The sequence below is a fragment of the Schistocerca nitens genome, chromosome 2 (assembly GCF_023898315.1).
Source record: "Schistocerca nitens isolate TAMUIC-IGC-003100 chromosome 2, iqSchNite1.1, whole genome shotgun sequence".
Classification (NCBI taxonomy): domain Eukaryota; kingdom Metazoa; phylum Arthropoda; class Insecta; order Orthoptera; family Acrididae; genus Schistocerca; species Schistocerca nitens.
The window spans coordinates 943,933,926-943,960,437 of record NC_064615.1 but is presented as its reverse complement, the minus strand read 5'-3'; the positions used below and the strand labels follow the sequence as shown (position 1 = coordinate 943,960,437).

The following is a 26,512-nucleotide window of genomic DNA, read 5'->3' as shown; positions in this document are numbered from 1 at the left end:
TGTATTGCTTAAAGTTTGTTTAATTAGTTCACTGGATTTTCTGTCGTATCTCATCTCCTCCAAACTTTGGAATAGTGTTATCTATCTACTAAATCATAGACTTTCTTGAATTCTCCAAATGTGAGTACGAAATTCTTGCTCCTCTGTTTTTGATACACAGTTACCAGTTTCAGATTAAAGATTTGTTCTACACATGATCTCTGCATTCTGAAGTCTCCTTGTTACTAATCAGTTTGTCCTATATAACAGTTATGAATTAGTTCCAGTAGCATCTCTGTATGGAAATTCCCATGGAATATGGTGGGCCTTAAAGTTGTGGCTTATAATGTAAGTCATCCACACAGAATTGAGTAGATATTCCCAGTGTTTCTTGTATGCTCATTTAATTTTGGTAGTTAACATAGGCCTACACCTAAAATGGTGAAGAATTCGTTGGTTTGCTTATGTACACCCCTGCAGCTTACAGTTCTATTATGGTACTGAAATTCACTTTTTGATGGGTATCAGTATTTCTTAGAAAGTTTGCTGCACATCCTCCTTTATGATCTATTTTCATCATCTCTAATTACATTGAAATTTTTCATAAAAATTCTGGATTCTGGTTTGAGCCATGTTTTTTTAACTGCTGCTATTCTGTTTAATTAATTATTTGTTCATTTGAATGTTTTGTGGAAGTAAGATTGTACATTGCATAATATCCGTTGGTTTTGCACACCCTGGGGGGGGGGGGGGGGGGAGGGAGGGGGGGCTGTTTCTATTTGTAGAACCCTTTCCATTAATCTCTATGCAAGGCCTTTGCGTTAATTGTGGTACCTCTTTCATGTGATTGTTGGGAAATGGTTTCAGTGGCTCTTTTTAGAATGTTTGCAGAGAAATTTCTACCTGCTGTTTTTACATGATTAACTAACTACAATGGGAAGAACTGTTTGCAGTGCTGAGAGGACGATGGCTCAAACTCGTGTCAGGCCCCCCCGATTTAGGTTTTCCGTGTTTCCTCTAAATCACTCCAGGCAAATGCTCAGATGGTTCCTTTAAAAGTGCATGGCCGACTTCATTCTCCATCATTGAAACATTGTGAGCTTATGCTGTCTTTGGTGACCTCAAAGTCGACAGGATGTTAAACCTTAATACTCCTTTCCTTTGGAACATCCTGCATTAAAAGCAATTGAATGAGGTGCCAATTGGGGACTTACAATAGGAATAAGAATAAATTTGTCTGAATTCTGCATATGGTCTGAATGTACAGACGGAGCTTGTCTCTGTAAAAGACAATTTGATACATGCAGCATGTTCATGTAAATTGTGGCTTGCGTAAGGTTTTGTGCTAATGCACCTGATAATTAACTTCGAAAAGCTTGTGCATTAAGGTTTCTATTTTAATCCATGATTAATTTCATTTCAGCAACACAGAACAGCAATAGAAAGACAAGTTCCACACAGAAAAAGGCTTTATTTGAGGGGGAATGAGGAGGTAAATAATGCCTTTATAGAGATTATTAAAAAAAAAAAAAAAAGAAAGAAGAGTAATTTTAGTGAGATAGCATGTTTGACATGAAGATATGGCTTGAAGGATCTAAAATAGATATGTGAAAAAAATTGTGTGCATGGTTTTTTTGTCCAACTAAAGTGTGATTACGAAAGGAGTACAAAGATGCTGTAGTCATCTTCAAAAACGGTAGATGACAAGAACGAGTTATGTATGGAGGCATCACATAGTAATATATTAATATATACAATGCTGTAACACCAGTGTGAAACAGGTTAGTAGTTGTTACTCTCTACATAGAGGCCTAATGGAATCTGTATCAGATTCTATAACAAATTTGCAGCTGAGTTAGCCCATCTTTTAACCATAATATACTGAATATCCTATGAACAAAAAATATTCCCAGAGTTTGAAGGAAAGCAAACAGTTACACCCATCTACAAGCAGAGCAGCACAACTGAGCCACAAAACAACTGTCCAGTATACCTGACATCCGTTTGTTGTAGAACCTCAGCATATATTCTGAGCTCAAATGTAGTGAATTATCTCAGCAAAATGACTTCTTCCATGCCAACCAGCATCCATTCTGAAAAAACAGATCATGCTGAAACCCACTCATTCTTTCTCCCCCGACTTTATGAAAACCATGGGGGAAGTGTCAGGTAGATGCAGTGTTTGTTGAGTTCCTAAAGGCATTTCACACACCATGCCGAAGCTTGTTGTCGAAAATATGATCATATGAGATACCAAGCAAAATTTGTGTCTGGATTGAGGATTTCTTGGTGTAATAGTAGAATGTCATTTTGGATAGTGTGTCATCGATAATTGCAGAAGAAACTTCAAGTGTGCCCAAATGAAATGTGATGGGATGCTTGCTGTTTTTGTTTTATGTTAATGACCTTGCATACAATATTGATAGTAACCATAGGCTTTGCAGAGATGATAAAGTTATATGTCATGAAGTACTGTTTGAGGGGGAAAAAATCTGCACAAATGTTCGGTCTGATCTTGTCAAGACTTCAAAGTGGTGCAAAGGCTGCCTGCATAAGCTGAAGAAAACATACTATCCTATGATTTCAGTGATTAATCAACTCGTACAAATACTGGTTATAACAATTTGCAGGGATATGAAATGGAATAGGCACATAACTTCAGTTGTAGGTAAAGCAAGTGACATACTTCAGTTTATTGGTAAAATTTCACAGTGCGATCAGTTTACAAAGGAGAGTGCTTACAAATCACTTGTGTGACCAGTCCTAGAATATTGCTCAGGTGTGCATGACCCGCACCAAATAGGACTAACAGGAATGTGTACAAAGTAGGTAGCACAAATGGTCACAGATTTGTTTGACCTATGGGATAGTGTCACAGAGATGTTGGAAGAACTGAACTGGTATATTCTTGAAGACAGATGCAAAATATACCTTGAAAGCTGTCTTAGAATGTTCCTCGAATCAACTTTAACTGAAGAGTCTAGAAATATAGTACAACCCTCAATGTATCATTCCTATTGCGATCATGATGAGAAGATTAGACTAATTACAATGCACACATAGGGGTATAATCAATCATTCTTCCCACAATTCATATATGCATGGAGTGGGAAAAAGCTCTGATAACTGATACAATGGGAAGAACCTATAGGTATGCACTTCACTGTGGTTTGCAGATTATAGGTGTAGATGCAGATAGAAAAGGTATTGAACAGGAAATTGGCACATTTAAAAGTAGAATAAGCTATCACACAGTAAAGATGCAATGACGAAACCCTGTTGCCATTCCCTGACAACAGAAAAAGGGAAAATAATTTCCTTTGAAACAAAAGCAGTTCATTCTTACAAAGGTACTTTCATGTAACATTTTTAATTATTTCTAACAGTCCAAGGTCACACACATTCAATCACTGCGGATGAAAAAAGGAACACCAAAAATCATGTAACAGGGAGAAGGGATATGTTGAGGAAGAAGGCTGCTAATGTTGCGGCAAAGGCTGCAACTTTACTACCCAGGCATTTTAGCTGTTCTGTTTCGTTGAATGTTCTCAGTGTTGCTATACATAGCAATGTTCTATCACAGTGGCACAAACGATGGTCATCTTCCCTCAGGGAGATTAAATCCCTCTCTATGGCTAGGGTAACTTCCTCTCATCCATCTTGTCATGAGGAGACAGTATGGGCATGCTGGCATATAAAGTATGCCATATGAAAACTGAGTTCAATTTTTGTGAGCTTACATCCTTCATCAGGTCTGGACAAACAGCTATTCCTTCATTACTGCTTCGACTGTTGTGCTGATCGGTTGTGTGCATTCTCAAACACCCGAAGTGCGTCTGTGAGAAGTTTAGAAGTGAGTGTGTCACATTTCACGTAAAAAATCTGGTTGCTTAAGTGGAATTTCCTCTTCAGTTTTTCTACTTTCACCAATATAGCTACTGTCTTGCACCTGGTTTTATTTCAAATAGTCTGTAAAGTACAAAATATGTTTTTCTTGTTCAAATCGCATAAAAACATGACAACTGACAAACTTTATGAACTATACAATACGAATTCCAATGCTGAAGCAGAGCATTCAGAAGGGAATGAAAGCAGTTCTGATGAAGGAGAAGAAACCATTGTCTGTAGTGGCCATGATTCACAAATAGACAGAGTAAATGGAAGAGAATCTGCAATGTCACAAGAAAAAAAAAATATAAAACATTTTTGTTTATTATAAAAAAGTTAGAAATTGTGATCTTAACTAAAGAAACCATCTAATTATAAATATTAAACCAAAATACTTTATCTCATACAGCTGCCAGACTTATGTATTAAGGATCCCATTATGTAATTCTGTTACAAGCATGCCATATGTAGCAAAGATTGTCGATTAAGCAACTTGAAATAATAACATCATACTAATAAATGAGGTATTTTTAAATACACCTCTATTGAAGTGATGGATAAGTGACAAATTGATATGGAGTACAAAGTACACCACACTTGTTACCGTAATGTAGGAACACACTAAATTGTGTGTTGGGCAGTATTTTCAACCATAGTCATCTGTTAAGCAACCCCACATTGCTTTTTATCTAACTGTATCGAATCACTGATGGTGCACTGCGTTCTAATACAATGTTAATTTTTTTAACCCCTTAGACTTAAATGTACATTTGTCATCTAGCTATTGAAGTTTTTAGCAGATCCCGTACAGGTTAATTACCTTACCATTTGTTAATTACTGTACAACTACATTTACAGTAATTGATCTGTCAGGCTGGAAGATTTTATTTTATAGATGTTTTTAATCTTATACTTTTTATACTGGCTTTTATGCAATTGTATGTTTTACCTTGACAGGCAAGGAGCTTCACATTATTAGTATTTGCACTTTTTAGGTGGATTTTAAGCATGGATCCAATTTCTTGTGTAGTATGTCAGTACACCTTTTATTGTCAGACACTTATTTTGCCGTGTGAAGTAATTTTAATTAATGGCTAAGCATACTGGATTTTAACCATTACATTTGTGATACTGGTTAATCATGTACCCTAACTATAATGACCTCTGCTGGCCTCAGTTTCCTTGTATAAATACTATACAGATTCTGAGCATCACCAGCACTTACTATGTACCTACATGTTTAGTTTGACATTTATACAACATCAGAATATTTTATGGTATGTATGTCTGGTATACATGGCTGTTAATCATGTAAACACGTCTTATCTTTCTTATGTAGCACCAGGACTTTTATAGATTTAGCATCAGCAAACTGAACTTAGTTGGTTACACACTGTTTTTGTTTGTAACAGATTCGAAGATGGCAGTAGCCCAAGCTGGTAATAGTAAAGTGTAAAAGTTTGTGTGATCAAGACGGACCTGTAAAATAAAGTATCAAAAATATGATTACGGACTCATTTTCAGACTTTATCTCTTCAATTGATAACTGTACAACTTTTAGAATTCTTTACTTGCTGCAGTAACATGGTGAAGGAGATTTAATTTTCGAGCACAGATGCCAGTTATCCTTGAAATTCATACTGAATGGCCTCATAAGAAAGGATGAACTTTGTAATTTTAATTTTACCTTTCTACTTTGTTAGCCTTTAACAAGCATTTTAAGTTCACTTTCAGAATTCATTATGCCACTTATGTCTTTATGTGTTTGATTAACTTCAAGAACAACATAGTGCTTTTCCTGAAAAACAATCCAGTTCAAGCCAAGATGTAGGCACTTAATGATCTCATCTCTTTTGTGCCCCCCCCCTCCCCCCCTCCCCAATCTTCAAAAAAGGATGCTGTATGTTGTGACCACAGTTTAGGTTTTATAATAGTTTCTATTTATTTTGCCATTATTTGTATACTTTTTGTACGCTTCATATGAAAATTTATCAATACATGGTACAATGCATGTTTTTGTTATTTTGCAGATACAAGAATCGTCCAAATATGTCATTTGATGATGTTAGTGCAGAGCCTGATCAAGAATTTGAACTTCATCCAGACCAGAACGGAACGTTAGAATACTCAATTAAGTAAGAAAATGTGTTTCATGCATTTTTAGCTCTTACTTGAGAAAGTAAATTAATTTAGTGGACAGTAGATTTCGTTTTTGCTCTAAACATCATTATATATTAATTTGTAGTGCATTTGTTGGTTGAATTATTAATTTTCACCATACAAAAATATTCATCCTCTTTGCAACAGCAGAATATCTTTTTATTTGCTTATAAAATGCGGGGGAATGATCATCATGTTGAATAGTTTCCAGCCCCAGGCTAGGTCTGTTAGAAACACAAGCTTCGCTGTCTAGTCCTGTTATTGCACTATATTTATCCCTTGGTATTACTCATGGTCATTTCCTTCACATCTCCATTTCACGTATCTTCTTGGGAGTCCTCTTGTTTTCGATTCTCTTTAAGTGCATATACCATCTTAGCAGTGATGTTTGTGTCCCGCTCTGTTAGGGTTCCTCTTTCACCATTTCCCTTACCCTTTCATACCTTAATCTCTCTCTCTTTCTCACTCCTATCTTAATTATGAGGAACTTCATTTCACATGCCCATAATTCTGCCTACATCTCTTTCTTTTTAATTACCCATGTTTCGGATGCATAGGTCAGTGTTGGGATGTAGTTTTGGATGCATAGGTTTGTATTGGGATTTAAAAACTTCCATATATTACTTCTTTGGTTTTTAGTGGGACATCTTTGTTCCCAAGCAGGCTCCTAACACTTGAAATGCTTCTGCCCACCTGCTACATTCACTTATCTCTTTCTCATTTCTTCCCATTTCCTCTGTCATATTTCCCAAGTACTTGGTGCTTTCTACCTTTCTCAATTTTTCACCACCAGTCCTTACTGCACTAGTTGGTCTGTCTTTCTTTCTAGTTGTAACCACAACCACACATTTGTTTACATTAAATTTCATTACGTTCTGTCTCATAGTTTCTTCCTCATAATGCAGCTGTTCCTGAATCTCCTCCTCCCTGTCTCCCCTGATCATGAAGTCATCCATGAACACCATTGCTTTCATCTGGTCTTCTTCAGGTTTTTCTGCCATTTATTTATTTATTTATTTACAGTTCCATAGGACCAAATTGAGGAGCAAATCTCCAAGGTCATGGAACGTGTCAGTACATGAACTTACAACATAAAAGTAATAACACACAAAAATAATTGTTCATGAACCTGAAAAAAAGTCTGTCCATGAGTTTAAGTAAACTCCATCAGCAATACAATAAGAATCAGATAATTTTTCAAGGAACTCCTTGACAGAATAGAAGGAGTGACTCATGAGGAAACTCATGAATTTCAATTTGAAAGCACGTGGATTACTGCTAAGATTTTTGAATTTGAGTGGCAGCTTATTGAAAATGGATCCAGCAGTATACTGCACACCATTTTGCACAAGAGTTAAGGAAGTCCGATCCAAATGCAGGTTTGATTTCTGCCGAATATTAACCGAGTGAAAGCTGCTTATTCTTTGGAATAAACTAATATTGGTAACAAGAAACGACAATAAGGAGTATACATATTGAGAGGCCAATGTCAAAATACCCAGACTCGTGAACAGAGGTTGACAAGAGGTTCGTGAACTCACACTACTTATTGCCCGAACCGCCTGTTTCTGAACCAAAAATATCCTTCTAGAATGGGAAGCGTTACCCCAAAACATAATACCATATGACATAAGTGAATGAAAATAAGCAAAGTAGACTAATTTACCTGTCAAAGTATCACTCACTTTTGATACCGTTCGAATAGTAAAAATGGCAGTATTAAGTCTTTGAACAAGATCCTGAACGTGGGCTTTCCACGACAGCTTACTATCTATTTGAACACCTAGAAATTTGAACTGTTCAGTTTCACTAATAATATGGCTGTTCTGTGAGATTAAAACGTCAGGTTTTGTTGAATTGTGTGTTAGAAACTGTAAAAACTGAGTCTTACTGTGATTTGACGTTAGTTTATTTTCTACAAGCCATGAACTGAGGTCATATACTGCACTATTTTAAACTGAGTCAATGTTGCACACAACATCCTTTACTACCAAGCTAGTGTCATCAGAAAACAGGAACATTTTAGAGTTACCCATAATACTAGAGGGCATATCATTTATATAAATAAGGAACAGGAGCGGCCCCAACACTGATCCCTGGGGCACCCCCCACTTGACAGTACCCCACTCAGATCCCACATCACAGCCGTTATCAACATTGTGAATAATGACCTTTTGTTGCCTGTTGCTAAAGTAAGAGGTGAACCAATTGTGAGCTACTCCCCTTATTCCGCAATGGTCCAACTTCTGGAGCAACATTGTGAGATCAACACAGTCAAATGCCTTAGTTAAATAAAAAAATACGCCAAGCGTTTGAAACTTTTTGTTTAGCCCATCCAGTACCTCACAGAGAAAAGAGAATATAGCATTTTCAGTTGTTAAACGACTTCTAAAGCCGAATTGTACACTTGATGGCAAATCGTGTGATATAAAATGATCAATTAACCTTCCATACACAGCCTTTGCGATAACTTTTGCAAACACTGATGGCATAGAAATAGGTCTAAAATTATCTACATTATCCCTTTCTCCCTTTTTATAAAGCGGCTTTACTACTGAGTACTTTAATCGCTCAGGAAACTGACCATTCCTAAAGGAAAAATTACAAATATGGCTAAATACAGGGCTAACATGTGCAGTACAGTACTTTAATATTCTGCTAGACACTCCATCATAACCATGAGAGTCCTTAGGCTTCGGTGGTTCAATTATTGACTCTATCTCCCTCTTGTCTGTATCACAGAGGAGTATTTCAGTCATCAATCTCGGAAAGGCATTTGCTAAGAAATTTATATGATTTCCTGTAGAAAATAAATTTTTATTTAATTCACCAGCAATGCTCAGAAAATGATTGTTAAATACTGTACAAATATCTGATTTATCAGTAACAGAGATATTATTACTGCGAACTGACTTTATGTCATCGACTTTCTGCTGCTGACCAGACACTTCCTTCACAACTGACCACATGACTTTAATTTTATCCTGTGAATTAGCTCTTATATTTGCATACCACATACTCTTTGCCTTGCTAATAACATTTTTAAGCACCTTACAATACTGTTTGTAATGGGCTACTGTAGCTTGATTGTGACTACTTCTAACATTTTGATATAATTCACGCTTTGTTCTACATGATATCCTTATCCCACTAGTCAGCCAACCGGGCTGTCCATTACTGCCAGTACCCCGTTCAGAATGTTCTAATGGAAAGCAACTCTCAAAGAACATGAGAAATGTGTTATGGAAAGCATTGTATTTATCGTCTATATTATCGGCACTATAAACATCTTGCCACTCTTGTTCCTTGACAAGTTTTTTAAAACTCTCTATTGCTGTTGAATTAACTTTCCTACATAGTTTGTAATTAAATATGACATTGGTTTGAGTACAAAAGCCTTTTAGTGTTAAAATTTGTGCATCATGGTCTGAAAGGCCATTCACCCTTTTACTAACAGAATGCCCATCTAGTAATGAAGTATGAATAAAAATATTGTCTATGACTGTGCTACTGTTCCCCTGCACCCTAGTTGGAAAAAAACACAGTTTGCATCAGATCATATGAATTTAGGAGATCTACCAACATCCTTTTTCTTGCACAATCATATACAAAATTAATATTGAAGTCACCACATATAACTACTTTTTGGTACTTCCTACAAAGTGAATCTGAGTCATTATCTCATTCAATTTATTACTTATTATTTATCGTATGCTAATACATATACAAAGATTACAGAACAACTCCATACCAACATTTAAACACAGCTCTCCAGCATAAAATAGCACAAATAACAACGGCTTTATATGGATATCAAAGTGTTCTGTGTATTTTATCACACTACTCAATGCTGGTAGGAAATCTTCAAAAGGACTCTTGTAGGCGTGGATGGGACATGTTGGTATGACATGAGCAGTTGTCTGCCATTCCACACCACAGTGAAATGATGGTGATAAATATTTCCCCCACTTTTAGAGTGAGTGTGTGTGTCTGCACATATTCCATGGCCTGTTCAGATGCAGTTCAGGGTAATCCAAAATTGTCCAAGGCTGGTCAAAACCAGGGGTTTCGTCCAGATGCATGGCAGTTTCAGGCAGTGTAGAGGACAGTTATGTTGCCAGCTGCATTTTTATTCATTGATGGTATTGAATTCAGTTTCCGTGAGCGTCGTGGCTGTGAGAAGAGTGGGATGTCTTGATCATAGTCTTTTTCACTATGCGGGAACACATGGTTCAGTGTATGGGTGTCAGTGTTATTAGCAGTCTTTTGGTATTCAAGCAGTAGCATACTCTTCCATTTGACATCAGGAGATGGAATGTGTCTTAAGATAGGTAACCATTATGTTGGAGCCGATTGTACTGACCTACTAACAATGCTCATAGCCTAGTTGATTTGCACACCTACCTTTTTTATTTGTGGGCTATTAAGCCAGACAGGTGCAAACTACTCTACTGTTGATTATACGAGGGTTGGAACTTAAATAGTGGCAACTATTTATTCACAACTGATACAAAAGAGTTACATGTTTGCACCTGTTACTGTCCATCAAAGTATTCACCAGTGTTGTGTAGAACCCGTTGCCAGCGATGTGGAAGGCATAGTATACCGTTAGCAGAGTCTGTTCTGTTGATGGTGCAAATGGAGCAGTCTACTGCCTGTCGAAATTTTTTCCCTTCAAAATAGAAATCAAGAGCTCTGTGTGCCAATCTGTTGGACAGATGAAAATAGGCAACTTCTGTTTTATTTGAGTTTGGTTGTAACCTCCATTTATGGAAATATTGGCTTAAAATGTCTAGATCAGAATTTAGGATTTCTTCAGTTGTTTCAAAGGCCTGTGTTGTATGGCTAAGACTGAGTCATCCATATAGCCAAACTGTCTGGACCATTTTGTTGAATCTTTGGTGTGACGTCATAAGCGAGTGACTGTGTGTGAGATCGCTCTCCAAGTTTTTATATATTTTTAGGTTTCCGATACATATTTTAATGGTTTTTGTGATAATATTTATTATATAAGTGACTTTTAGTGGTTTCTTCATTCACCTCTGCCTTTCTTGTGTTGTGATCTGATATTTGTGAGTGTTTCGTATCGAGCAACTTAACCTCTTACCTGTGTTTACATTCCGCGCTGACCAGTTGCAGCTGTAGCGGCGCATTGAAAGCTAAGTACTAATTAATTGTTTGTGTATAGTGGTTTATTTAGGAACTTTAGTAGTCTTCAACCGGTGTTCTTGGTGTTTTCTGGTGAAATAATTTAAGAAGAACTTTTTGGGAACTGTTTTCAGTTTCGTTACTGTCTCATTAGACGTTTGATTTTCTTTCTGTGTTAGTCTTTTGTTATATTCTCATTTGTTGTTGATTAATACTGTTAATAATAGTAGTTACTTCCCTTGTAGAGTAAGTTTGTGATTATTGTAGTCAATTTTTTAACATGTTCTTATTGTCATAGTGGAACTTAGATAAAGTATTTTCTTGTTTCAATAACTGTAAAATTTTACCATGAGTGAGAAGTGTGGGCTTTGCCATAGGTTCGTGAGTAGTGGATTGCGGTGTGAGACTTGTTCGAAGTATTTTCACTGGGGGGAATGCAGTGGGGAAGCCAGTGGGCATTCTGGTGAGATCCTCTCCTGGAACTGCAGGTTATGTAGCAAGAGTAAGTTGATAGAGGAGCAGGAGCGTGAGATTTGTGCCCATCAGGTGCAGTTGAAAAACGCACTGGAGGAGCTACATAGGATGAGGAGGGAGAAGGGGGTTGGGGAATGGGAACTGGCTGTTGGCAAGAGATCTGTTAGGAGGAGGAGATTTTCAGACAGTTTTACTATTGGTTTTTGCAATAGATATGACCAACTGTCAGAGTCTAGTGGAGAGGAATCTTTAGTAGCTGTAGATGTAGGAAGTATGCAGCAGACCTTAGCAGTTGCGATGGCTAGGACAGTTGCAAAGTCGAAGAGAAAGAAGAAGGTACTGCTGTTAGGTAGTTCTCATGGCAGAGGTGTAGGCCAGCAGTTGCAGGAAGTGTTGGGGAGTGAGTACCAGGTCACCAGCATTGTGAAGCCTAATGCAGGATTGGCTCAGGTGACTGTTAACATAGGGGGGCTATGTAGGGATTTTACTAAAGAGGATCAGGTAGTGATTGGGGGTGGGGCTGGTAATAGTATTGATAGGGATGGGGAGTATGACATAGATGACTGGCAACACAAATGTGCATTTCGTGGAACTGTTTCAGCATCACGATCGGCCTCATCTTAATACAGCCGTCAGGCGTAATAACACGAGACTTGGGGGTGCGCTGATGGCAGAAAGCATGGGTCACATTTCAGTGGCGTCGGTGGAGTCTATCAGCAGGACGGGTTTCACTAGACATGGCTTGCACCTCAACAGGTGTGGGAAGGGGAGGTTGGCAAAGCTTATAGGTGACAGCATAGGTGGGGATGGTGGGATCACTCACGGGAAAATTCCTGCAGTAGTGGGTGTTGGAGCTGCACCTTTTTTAGATTGAAGTCAGCTGATAGGTATTCCTGCTTAAGGGAAGTCTCTCTAACAAAGGAACCGCTTTTGACAAAGCTTAGGTATCCGAGTAATGAGGGAATTAGTATATTTCATCAAAATATACAAGGTATTAGAGATAAAGTTAGTGAACTGCTTATAGATGTTGACTCTGAAATTATTGGTATATCTGAACACTTCTTAAATAAGGAGATAATTCAGAGGCTTCCTTTACCAGGATACAGGTTGGCTGGCAGCTTTTCTAGGAGCTCTTTGCGGTGTGGGGGAGTAGCCATGTATGTGAAAAACGGCATCCCATTTGAGTCAATTGATGTTTCAAAGTACTGCACTGAAAAGGTGTTTGAATGTTGTGCAGCTGTGGTTAAATTTAGTGGAGCTAAACTTCTAACTGTTGTTATTTATAGATCCCCAGACTCTGATTTCACAACATTTTTGCTAAAGCTAGAGTAGGTTCTTGGTTCACTTTATAGGAAATACAAGAAGTTTGTTATATGTGGTGGCTTCAATATTAATTGTATAAGTGATTGTGCAAGGAAAAGGATGCTGGTAGACCTCCTTAATTCATATAATCGTACGCCAACTGTATTCTTTCCAAAGAGAGTGCAAGGGAACAGTAGAACAACCATAGACAACATTTTTGTTCATTCCTCATTACTAGAAGGGCATTCTGTTAGCAAAAAGGTGAATGGCCTTTCAGATCATGATGCACAAATTTTAACTCTAAAAGATTTTTGTGCTGTGACAAATGTTAAATATAGTTATCAACTGTTTAGGAAAGCTGATCCAGTTGCTGTAGAGACGTTTGTAAACCTTATCAAAGAACAAGAGTGGCAAGATGTTTATAGTGCTGATACAGTAGATGATAAATATAATGCTTTTCTCAAGAATTTTCTCATGCTCTTTGAAAGTTGCTTTCCGTTAGAACGTTCAAAACAGGGTACTAGCACAAACAGGCAGCCTGGGTGGCTGACTAGAGGGATAAGAATATCTTGTAGAACAAAGTGTCAATTATATCAAAACGTTAGAAACAGTCAAAATCTAAATGCAGCAGCCCATTACAAACAGTATTGTAATGTGCTTAAAAATGTTATTAGGAAGGCAAAAAGTATGTGGTATGCAGATAGAATAGCTAAGTCTCAGGATAAAATTAAAACTATATGGTCAGTCGTAAAGGAAGTGGCTGCTCTGCAGAGACAGGTCAAGGATATAGAATCAGTGCATAGTGGGAATGTCCGTGTTACTGATAAGTCGCATATCTGTACAGTATTTAATAATCACTTTCTGAATATAGCGGCTGAACTAAATAGAAACCTAGTCCGAACAGGGAATCATATAGTGCTCTTAGAAAAAAATGTTCAGAGACTGTTACCTGAAATGCTCCTCCATGATACTGACAAAAGGGAGATTGAGTTAATAATTAAATCACTAAAGACCAAGAACTCTCATGGATAAGACGGGGTATCTAGCAGAATACTGAAGTATTGTTCTATGTATGTTAGCCCAGTACTTCGCCATATTTGTAACTTTTCCTTTAGGAGTGATCAGTTTCCTGACTGGTTAAAGTACTCAGTAGTGAAGCCACTTTATAAAAAGGGAGACAGGGATAATGTTGACAATTTTAGACCTATTTCTATGCCATCAGTGTTTGCTAAAGTTATCGAGAAGGTTGTATATACAAAGTTACTGGAGCATTTAAATTCACATAATTTGCTGTCGAATGTACAGTTTGGTTTTAGAAATGGTTTAACAACTGAAAATGCTATATTCTCTTTTGTCTGTGAGGTTTTGGGCGGATTAAATAAAAAGTTGCGAACGCTATGTGTTTTCTTTGATTTAACGAAGGCTTTTGACTGTGTTGACCACAAAATATTACTGCAGAAGTTGGACCATCTACATCTACATTCATACTCCGCAAGCCACCCAACGGTGTGTGGCGGAGGGCACTTTACGTGCCACTGTCATTACCTCCCTTTCCTGTTCCAGTCGCGTATGGTTCGCGGGAAGAACGACTGTCTGAAAGCCTCCGTGCGCGCTCTAATCTCTCTAATTTTACATTCGTGATCTCCTCGGGAGGTATAAGTAGGGGGAAGCAATATACTCGATACCTCATCCAGAAACGCACCCTCTCGAAACCTGGCGAGCAAGCTACACCGCGATGCAGAGCGCCTCTCTTGCAGAGTCTGCCACTTGAGTTTATTAAACATCTCCGTAACGCTATCACGGTTACCAAATAACCCTGTGACGAAACGCGCCGCTCTTCTTTGGATCTTCTCTATCTCCTCCGTCAACCCGACCTGGTACGGATCCCACACTGATGAGCAATACTCAAGTATAGGTCGAACGAGTGTTTTGTAAGCCACCTCCTTTGTTGATGGACTACATTTTCTAAGCACTCTCGCAATGAATCTCAACCTGGTACCCGCCTTACCAACAATTAATTTTATATGATCGTTCCACTTCAAATCGTTCCGCACGCATACTCCCAGATATTTTACAGAAGTAACTGCTACCAGTGTTTGTTCCGCTATCATATAATCATACAATAAAGGATCCTTCTTTCTATGTATTCGCAATACATTACATTTGTCTATGTTAAGGGACAGTTGCCACTCCCTGCACCAAGTGCCTATCCGCTGCAGATCTTCCTGCATTTCGCTACAATTTTCTAATTCTGCAACTTCTCTGTATACTACAGCATCATCCGCGAAAAGCCGCATGGAACTTCCGACACTATCTACTAGGTCATTTATATATATTGTGAAAAGCAATGGTCCCATAACACTTCCCTGTGGCACGCCAGAGGTTACCTTAACGTCTGTAGACGTCTCTCCATTGATAACAACATGCTGTGTTCTGTTTGCTAAAAAATCTTCAATCCAGCCACACAGCTGGTCTGATATTCCGTAGGCTCTTACTTTGTTTATCAGGCGACAGTGCGGAACTGTATCGAACGCCTTCCGGAAGTCAAGAAAAATAGCATCTTCCTGGGAGCCTGTATCTAATATTTTCTGGGTCTCATGAACAAATAACGCGAGTTGGGTCTCACACGATCGCTGTTTCCGGAATCCATGTTGATTCCTACATAGTAGATTCTGGGTTTCCAAAAACGACATGATACTCGAGCAAAAAACATGTTCTAAAATTCTACAACAGATCGACGTCAGAGATATAGGTCTATAGTTTCGCGCATCTGCTCGACGACCCTTCTTGAAGACTGGGACTACCTGTGCTCTTTTCCAATCATTTGGAACCCTCCGTTCCTCTAGAGACTTGCGGTACACGGCTGTTAGAAGGGGGGCAAGTTCTTTCGCGTACTCTGTGTAGAATCGAATTGGTATCCCGTCAGGTCCAGTGGACTTTCCTCTGTTGAGTGATTCCAGTTGCTTTTCTATTCCTTGGACACTTATTTCGATGTCAGCCATTTTTTCGTTCGTGCGAGGATTTAGAGAAGGAACTGCAGTGCGGTCTTCCTCTGTGAAACAGCTTTGGAAAAAGGTGTTTAGTATTTCAGCTTTACGCGTGTCATCCTCTGTTTCAATGCCATCATCATCCCGGAGTGTCTGGATATGCTGTTTCGAGCCACTTACTGATTTAACGTAAGACCAGAACTTCCTAGGATTTTCTGTCAAGTCTGTACATAGAATTTTACTTTTGAATTCACTGAACGCTTCTCGCATAGCCCTCCTTACGCTAACTTTGACATCGCTTAGCTTCTGTTTGTCTGAGAGGTTTTGGCTGCGTTTAAACTTGGAGTGAAGCTCTCTTTGCTTTCACAGTAGTTTCCTAACTTTGTTGTTGTACCACGGTGGGTTTTTCCCGTCCCTCACAGTTTTACTCGGCACGTACCTGTCTAAAACGCATTTTACGATTGCCTTGAACTTTTTCCATAAACACTCAACATCATCAGTGTCGGAACAGAAATTTTCGTTTTGATCTGTTAGGTGGTCTGAAATCTGCCTTCTATTACTCTTGCTAAACAGATAAACCTTCCTCCCTTTTTTTATATTCCTATTAACTTCCATATTCAGGGATGCTACAACGGCCTTATGATCACTGATTCCCTGTTCTGCACTTACAGAGTCGAGAAGTTCGGGTCTGTTTGTTATCAGTAGGTCCAAGATGTTATCTCCACGAGTCGGTTCTCTGTTTAATTGCTCGAGGTAATTTTCGTATAGTGCACTCAGTATAATGTCACTCGATGCTCTGTCCCTACCACCCGTCCTAAACATCTGAGTGTCCCAGTCTATATCTGGTAAATTGAAATCTCCACCTAAGACTATAACATGCTGAGGAAATTTATGCGAAATGTATTCCAAATTTTCTCTCAGTTGTTCTGCCACTAACGCTGCTGAGTCGGGAGGTCGGTAAAAGGAGCCAATTATTAACCCAGCTCGGTTGTTGAGTGTAACCTCCACCCATAATAATTCACAGGAACTATCCACTTCTACTTCACTACAGGATAAACTACTACTAACAGCGACAAACACTCCACCACCGGTTGCATGCAATCTATCCTTCCTAAACACCGTCTGTACCTCTGTAAAAATTTCGGCAGAATTTATCTCTGGCTTAAGCCAGCTCTCTGTACCTATAACGATTTCAGCTTCGGTGCTTTCTATCAGCGCTTGAAGTTCCGGTACTTTACCAACGCAGCTTCGACAGTTTACAATTACAATACCGATTGCTGCTTGGTCCCCGCATGTCCTGACTTTGCTCCGCACCCTTTGAGGCTGTTGCCCTTTCTGTACTTGCCCGAGGCCATCTAACCTAAAAAACCGCCCAGTCCACGCCACACAACCCCTGCTACCCGTGTAGCTGCTTGCTGCGTGTAGTGGACTCCTGACCTATCCAGCGGAACCCGAAACCCCACCACCCTATGGCGCAAGTCGAGGAATCTGCAGCCCACACTGTCGCAGAACTGTCTCAGCCTCTGATTCAGACCCTCCACTCGGCTCTGTACCAAAGGTCCGCAGTCAGTCCTGTCAACGATGCTGCAGATGGTGAGCTCTGCTTTCATCCCGCTAGCGAGACTGGCAGTCTTCACCAAATCAGATAGCCGTCGGAAGCCAGAGAGGATTTCCTCTGATCCATAGCGACACACATCATTGGTGCCGACATGAGCGACCACCTGCAGATGGGTGCACCCTGTACCCTTCATGGCATCCGGAAGGACCCTTTCCACATCTGGAATGACTCCCCCCGGTATGCACACGGAGTGCACATTGGTTTTCTTCCCCTCTCTTGCTGCCATTTCTCTAAGGGGTCCCATTACGCGCCTGACGTTGGAGCTCCCAACTACCAGTAAGCCCACCCTCTGCGACCGCGCGGATCTTGCAGACTGAGGGGCAACCTCTGGAACAGGACAAGCAGCCATGTCAGGCCGAAGATCAGTATCAGCCTGAGACAGAGCCTGAAACCGGTTCGTCAGACAAACTGGAGAGGCCTTCCGTTCAGCCCTCCGGAATGTCTTTCGCCCCCTGCCACACCTTGAGACTACCTCCCACTCTACCACAGGTGAGGGATCAGCCTCAATGCGGGCAGTATCCCGGGCAACCACAGTCTTAGTCCGATCGGGGGATGCGTGGGACGAGCTGGCCGTCCCCGACAAACCCCCATCCGGACCCCCACAGTGATGCCCATTGGCAACAGCCTCAAGCTGTGTGACCGAAGCCAACACTGTCTGAAGCTGGGGAGTAAGGGGATTAGCTTACAATTGGTTCGCCTCTTACTTTAAGAACAGAAAGCAGAAGGTAATTCTCCGCAATATTGAGAGTGGTAGTGATGTTTAGTCCCAATGGGGCACTGTTAAGTGGGGCGTTCCCCAAGGGTCGATGCTGGGGCCACTGCTGTTTCTTATTTATATAAATGATATGCTTTCTAGTATTACAGGTTATTCAAAAATATTTCTGTTTGCTGATGACACCAGCTTGGTAGTGAAGGATCTTGTGTGTAATACTGAAACAGTATCAAGTAATGTAGTTCATGAAATAAGTTTGTGGCTTGTGGAAAATAATTTGATGCTAAATCACAGTAAAACTCAGTTTTTAGTTTCTAACTCACAATTCAACAAGAACCGATATTTTGATCAGACAGAATGGGCATATTATAAGCGAGACGGAACAGTTCAAGTTCCTAGGCGTTCGGATAGATAGTAAGCTGTCGTGGAAATCCCATGTTCAGGATCTTGTTCAGAAACTAAATGCTGCTTTATTTACCATTAGAACAGTATCGGAAATAAGTGACAGTTCAACATGAAAAGTTGTCTACTTTGCATATTTTCATACGCTTATGTTGCGTGGTATTATCTTTTGGGGTAATTCTTCTGATTCAAAAAGGGTATTTTTGGCTCAAAAACAGGCTGTTCGAGCTATATGTGGTGTAAGTTCGAGGACCTCTTGTTGACCCCTATTCAATAGTCTGGGAATTTTGACATTGCCCTCACAGTATATATTTTTTTTAATGTCGTTTGTTGTTAGCAATATTAGCTTATTCCCAAGAGTTAGCAGCTTTCACTCAGTTACTACTAGGCAGAAATCAAATCTGCATGTGGAATGCACTTCCTTGACTCTTGTGCAGAAAGGAGTGCAGTATTCTGCTGCATCCATTTTCAATAAGCTACCACAAGAACTCAAAAATCTTAGCAGTTTCCTCATGGCTCACTCATTCTATTCTGTCGAGGAGCTCCTGGAAGAGCTAAAAAATTAAGCAAATTCCAGTGTTACATTGTTGATTTTCTTTGTTTAAACTTACGACTTGTCGCCTGAATATGTTTCTTATATTTCATTTTATCTGTTTCTACAATTGTGTTATAATTTCCTGTATTGACTCGTTCCATGACCATGGAGACTTCTCCTTAATTTGGTCCCACAGAACAATAAATAAATAAATAAATAATATAAATTTAACAACTGGTCTCTGTGGTAAGCCATTATTCAATACTTTTGGACAACTAGTGTCTTTTCCTGTAGTTAGTGTAAATGTCCTTCCAGTTAACATGTTATCAATTAGTTTTGTTATCCGTCTGTATTGGACAAGTTGTGATAATTTATAAAGCAATCCATGCCTCTAAACTGTCTCATATGCTGCACTTAGATCAACGAAAGCAACTGATGTTGAGTTAAATGCTCCTTATAAGAAAGTGTCCTATCTAACGTGATCCCAAAATGCTTCATTTGGTATCCTGCTTCAATAAATGTTGTTAAAGATAAGATTTGATCAGTGCAGCTCCATCTTGGTCGGAATCCAACTTGCTCAGTAGGAAGTTTTTGAAAGACTAAACCGATTGTATTTTAAGGAACTTGTAGTGCAATTGAGCAATAGTTCTTAGGCTAGTTTGATTGCTTCATTTTTTGTGGTATTGAACTACTTATCATAATGTGAGATAATATTGTCATGTAGAAGAAGGTGTAATTAGACACTAACTTCACTTAACGAAGGTTTATTAAGCACTTGCACATACAAGAGCGTGGAGCAAACTGCCTCCGGCCAGAACACACACAGTATATATACAGCTACAGAACATTCCAGTACAATGATTCTTGAAATTTGTGGATACTTCTAGAATGTACTGGAAATTAAAATTGTACAGTCCAGGTGAGTTTTGAACCCATGACCCTCCATGCAGCAGTTCAGTATAATAACCACTACACCACGGTGCTACTCAGCTTCTTTGTGACATTTATCCCTCCTTAAGAGAACAGTGGCTTGGTGTTACATCGTCCTAGTTTGGGAACAAGTCATCGGACCTGCATACTCTGACTGCTGATGACTGATTCTCACCCTGGCGGTGATCTTCTTGGAACTTCTTTTGCCACTACGCTCTTTGTCACCTTTCTACTTGTTGCCTGTCACTGGAGCTTCGAATTTACCCAGGGTTGCAGGATCCTTATAGGGCTTCATTCGAAGGATGTGGACCATATCTCTGATCTTTCGTCATCTTGTGTTGGGGCTGAAATCTTCAACTTCATAAGTAACATCAGACAACAACTGTCTTACAACCTTATAAGGTCCAAAGTAGTGCCTGAGGAGTTTCTTAGAGAGACCAACCTTCTGAACTGGAGTCAAGATCCAGATGAGGTCACCAGGCTGGTAGACAACAGGGCAGTGGCTCGCATCACACCTTTGGCGATCTTTTTCTTGAGCCTGCAGCGTGCAGAGTCAAGCTAACTGCTAAGCTTCCTCAGCTCTGGTTAACACCTGGCTAATGTAGTCATTGTCCATATCATCAGGATGTAACAGAAACACAGTGTCCATCGTTGTAGTCGCCTCACACCCATGCACCAGGAAAAATGGTGTAAATCCTGTGGTGTCTTGTTTGGTGATGTTGTAGGCAAACATCATGAAAGATAGCTCCTCATCCCAGTTGCTCTGCTCAACATTGATGAACATTGATAGCATGTTGGCCAAGGTCTTATTAAGGCATTCAGTAAGCCCGTTAGTTTGCAGATGGTAGGCAGTCATCATGTGATGGGTAATGTTGCACCGATGGTTTATCTCTGTCACAAGATTCGATTGAAAAAATTTCCCTCAATCTGTAATTAATAACCTTGGGGCACAGTGTTGTAATACAATGTCTTCCACGATGAATTTGGTTACCTTGCATGCTTAAGCTGTTTTCAAGGCTTTTGTAATGGCATAGCATGTCAGATGGTCAGTGCAAACAATAATCCATCTGTTACCACTAGCAGATTTTGGAACTCGTCCGAGGAGGTCAATCCCAACACGATGGAAAGGCATTTCGGCTGGTGGAATTGGTATGAGTCGGCCAGGTGGTTTCTGAGGAACTGCCTTTCTCCCCTGGCACTCTCAACAGTGCGACACATAGTGATGGACACTCCTAAATAAACCTAGCCAGAAAAATCTCTTGCGAATTCTATCGTATGTCTTAATAAATACTAAATGTCCAGCCTCAGGTGTGTCATGGAATTTCTGTAGAACATCTAAGCGCATGTGTTTAGGAATCACTGGTAGCCACTTCTTTCCAAATGGATCAAAGTTTTTCTTGCAAAGTAATCCATTAACTACTTTAAATTGTCCTTTCACATCCTCTGACCAATTTAAGGCAAGCATAATTTGAGATATCTTGGCGTCCTTCTGCTCAGCAGAGAGATCCTGGAGTCCAAAGAGATAGTGACTATCTTCATCAAAGTCTTGATGGTCTTGCACAGGGTTTCTTGAGAGACAGTTGGCATCTTGGTGTTTTCTTCCACTTTTGTACACTATGGTAATGTCTTGCTCTTGAAGATGTAGTGCCCACCTGGCGAATCGTCCTGTTGGATCCTTAAGACCTGTCAGCCAACAAAGTGAATGATTGTCTGTAACAACTGTGAATGGCCTTCCATAGAGATACTGTCAAAATTTGCACATGGCCCAGATCACAGCAAGACATTCTCTTTCTGTAGTTGAGTAGTTTCTCTTGGCTTTTGTAAGTGTCCTAGAAGCATAGGCTATAACCTTCTCTTTTCCATCCGAAATTTGCTCCAGAACAGCACCGATCCCATACCCGCTGGCATCTGTGTGTAGTTCTGTAGGTGATCTCTCATCACACAGACCAAGTGCAGGGTCAGTCGTCAGAGCTCTTCGGAGCACATCGAAAGAATTTTGTTGAGCACCAGCCCAGATAAATTTAGCGTAAGCTTTTAACAACTCTTGGAGTGGCCTGGCTTTGATACAAAAGTATTTGATAAAACAACGGCAATAAGAACATAATCGGAGGAAGCTACTCACTGGGTATGGCCGCACACCTTTGTTTGACACAAAGTGTCCAAGTATTTTGATTTCTTTTGCTTCAAAGACACACTTTCTTGGATTAAGTTTCAGACCGCCTTGTTGGAGACACTTAAGAACAGCTCTCAGTCTTTGAATGTAGGCTTCCCCGGTGTATACTGCTGATTTCATCAGCCCTCAGTTTTTTGTATGTTCAATAAATGTCTCTGAGAACACTATAATGTCATCTAAATAACAAAGACACATTGTACCCTTCAGGTGCCTTAGAAGATTATTCATCATCCATTCAAAAGTTACTGGTGCATTACACAAACCAAACGGCATTATCTTAAACTCATACAGGCCCTCAAGGATGATGAATGCAGTTTTCTTACGATCAGCCTCATCTACTTCGATTTGCCAGTATCCCGAGTACATGTCCATGGTTTAGAAAAACTTAGCCCCCTTCAGAAAATCTAGTGTTTCGTCAGTTTGTGGAATAGGGTAAGCGTCCCTTTTAGTTATCTTATTAAGCTTCCTGTAATCAACACAAAAGTGCCAACTGCCATCCTTCTTCCTGACGAGGACCGCTGGTGATGACCATGGGCTCTGCGAAGGCTGAATGATGTCATTCTTCTTCATTTTCTCTACCTCATCATGAATTATTCGATGTTCCATTGCTGACACGCAGTATGCTCTCTGGCTTATTGGTTGATGGTCTCCAGTGCTAATCTGGTGCTTCACTGTTGATTTGTCCAATTTGCTCTTCACCTGTGGATTGAAGCATTCAGAGAACTCTTGAAGAATGACAGGTAGCTTCTTCTGTTGTTCCTTAGTGAGATCTGGTGAGAGTCAAGCTAGAAGATCTTGTCTCGTAGTGGTAGCGCTAATTTCACCCACAGATTTGGCATGAGAAGTTTCTATGACGCTCAGCTGTTCTGCAATTAAAACCTCAGCTTTTGCTACGAACATGCGTCTTGGAAGGATCTGCAGTTCTTGGTGACAGTTAACAAACCACAATTCACCGAATCTGTTCTTAAACGAGACGCCAGAGGCTGGGGTGTTAAAGTTATTCTTCAGTGGCATGTTTCTCCTACATTCCACTACAAGATCCATGGCCTGTGCATGACATGACACATGACAGTTACCTTTCTAGCACTGACTGCAGGAATGATCACTTCATCCAGCACACACAGTCTCAACACACTTGGATGTGCATATTCCTGTCCACAGTATCTCATCTCGTCTAGCATAATCTTCGAGCGACCACAATCTAGAATTGCTTGAGAAGCTTTCAAAAAAGTCCCATCCGAGAATGACGTTATGACTACACTCTTGTAAGACAATGAATTCTAAGGGCTGTGTATGGCCATTTATACCTACACGAATGGTACATCTTCTTGTAGGTTTTGCATATTTCCCATTAGCCACCTTCAGCAGAGATGTTTTGTCGTTGACAAATACAGTGACTCAAGAAACTGTTAAGAACAGAGTGGCTTGGAGACCATAAGCCATCTCAGTTGCTTTAATGTCTGCGAACATTTGGAATGCATGTGCTGTACATGATCGTTCCTTGATTTCTGACTTTCAGTTCTTCCATTTTACCTGTTAATACATGCAAAGATTGTTTTGTTGCTGCCTTCTGTTTTCAGTTGCTTTCTGAGAAGACTCTTACTGCATCCAGTGTTGTAATGTTTTTAATTATATTTAGATTTTTTAATGAAAATGTCTATTTTTGTACCTGTTTCTACTCTTTTTTTTGTGCAGTCTTTGTGGTTTTAGCTCATATTAGCTGCCGTTTGTGAATGTCATCCTGTTCTTGTTTTTGTAGCACTTTCTGCTGTTTTGATATTTTTTACTTTATTTGTGGTTTGTGGTATGGGGCGTTGTTATGCCGCAGACTTACACATAGCCTGCCATTGTGAACACATTACATGCGTATCTAACTTTATAAGTAACAGCCTCCCATCTTCCTTTTAGAATGTTTTTCACTCTAGTGCTGCCCACCCAGTGACATGAAACCTGTGTATAATAACATACTTTTGTTATTTACTTGAGTTTGCTGTTGCGAGTTGAATTTGCACGTAATTTCTTTAGTACTAGGTTAATACAAAGTGAACAAGTTTCTGTCTGATAACTTTTATGCCTTTTGTTGGGAATCATGTGTCTTTTGTTATAACAAATAGACAGAAATCATCTACATCACAGCTTTGTATTACCAACTACTGCATTCAATTTTTGCTCTAAATCATCTTCAGGTCTGGTGGCGCAAAGCGCAGTTTGTCGACAGTGATGTAAAAGTAGAATATCTGCTAGACCACATTTTGAAACCAGAGTACAGAGTTTAAATTGTAACTAACATTTTAACTTCATCACAGAAAGAAAGTTTCTTTCAATATCAGCATATAATTTAGTCATCCATATTTGTTTCTGTTTTTATTTTTTATTTTAACTTACCTTGCTTCAACAGCAGATAAGCTGGAACTTTGTGGAAGCGTTTCATATAGTAAATGAAATGACTAATTTGACAGAGATCTTGTATTTTTAAAACTAGTGAATAATTCAAATGCAACTATCAACATTGTAAAACTGGATTATTATGTGAGAAAGTTATTCGTTAAGTGAAATTTATTATTTTTACCAACTTGATGAGTTGTGCTATGCTCTTAAGGCAAGCATAAAATAAAAGAAAGTGATTGAAATCCATATTCAGGTCTGACAATACTCTAATAATCATAAGAGCTTTTATTAGTTTTAATCTGATCTTTTTTTTTTTTCTTTTTTTTCCAGAGTCGTGAAGTTCTCTTCTGTTCATCATTTAACTCTACATTTCCCAAAGAATTTTGGAAGCGAAACCACAAAAATATACTACATCGGACTAAGAGGAGAGTATTCAGAAGCACACAGGCATGGAGTAACAATATGTACATATGAAGCAAGGCCAAATCCTGCTGACTGTAAGGCTGAGTTACCTGAGACTATGTCTCATGAAGTGCACTGAAGAGATTTTTATTGACTGTGAAGTAATTGTTTTGTTTCATAATAATAAGTATTTATACTTCAATTTATACTTCAGTAAATAAAGTATGCTATGCCTGTTGAAAATAAATGGTTTGTTAACATCTTTCATGTTCAAAATTGGAATTACTCCTTTACATAAACATTAATATGCTTATATTGTGGAAATTAATGTATTTCAAAACAGAAATAAGTGGACCTGTCATAATTTAGTTGCCATAAAATGGCCTCAGTGTGAATGTAGTATGTTCAGAAAGAAAGTGAACAGGAACACACACACACACACCACGCACACACACGCACACACACACGCACACACACACACACACACACACACACACACACACACACAGACAGAGAGAGAGAGAGACAACTTAATATATGGTTAGAAGAACAAAGCAAAGAAAAGTTTTGATACCTGGATGTTATTTACATTCAGTTATTTGTCCTTCCAATGGTGAAAAGTTTGTGTAAACACGAGGTTCCCTGCCACCTTATACCAGTCTCTAATATTGTAAGTAGTTAATCAAGTGCAGACATCAGAAAGACTTTACATACACTCTTAGATTCACCTAAAACAACTCACTGCTGTCAATTATATATTTTAGCAAACTTTCTCATCATATGAGCTCCACTGCTTTTCTGAACTGCGTCGAACTGTGGTACTTTTTTTGCAAATGCTTTAGCAGTTGATTTACTAAGTTTTTAGTTGTTTATTCTATGGGGGCTATTTCTTCGAATCTTGATTTAATACTTCAAGTTACCCTACAGCTGTTATTGTCTGTACGGGATGGAGAGTCACCTTATTGTGCACTACATACACACTCAGCCCCCTGGGTAACAGCCTCTGATGTGTAGTACACACCTGACCCATTTAGCATGACCCTACAGTTGTTAACCTTACGGTGTAAGTCCACGAAGTCACAGCCTAGCTTGTACAATGAAATGTGCCTTCAAGTTAGTGTGAGTTACACCAAAGGAAAGATCCTCCAGTTATGCAACATTTAAAGATGCAAGTAATTCAAAAGTTTCATGTATACATTTTACCATGTCACAAAAGCGTATTCAAACTGCAATGGGATTGATTCCTATTATCTGTGTAGTTGCTGATGAAAGAAAAAAAAAAGTTAATAATTAGGATCTCCCATCACTGGATGTTCAAGCCAATGCATTGCGATTGACTTCTGTCATTGTTCGTTGTCTTTTCAACCATAAAATTACGATACAATTCCTACACAGCAAAATTGTAGGAAAATAC

At 39.3% G+C, this 26,512-nt stretch overlaps 1 protein-coding gene across 1 annotated transcript in view; it reads left to right on the top strand.

Annotated features, from left to right (window-relative positions):
- LOC126234726 (PITH domain-containing protein GA19395) overlaps positions 1-25,345 on the top strand; it is a 77,412-nt gene extending 52,067 nt beyond the window's left edge. Inside the window, exons 4-5 of the mRNA XM_049943474.1 lie at positions 5,898-6,002; positions 25,027-25,345. Of these exons, the coding sequence (XP_049799431.1) occupies positions 5,898-6,002; positions 25,027-25,237 (316 nt within the window). The 3' untranslated portion in view covers positions 25,238-25,345. The remainder of the gene's footprint in view (positions 1-5,897; positions 6,003-25,026) is intronic.
- Positions 25,346-26,512: the final 1,167 nt, after the last annotated feature.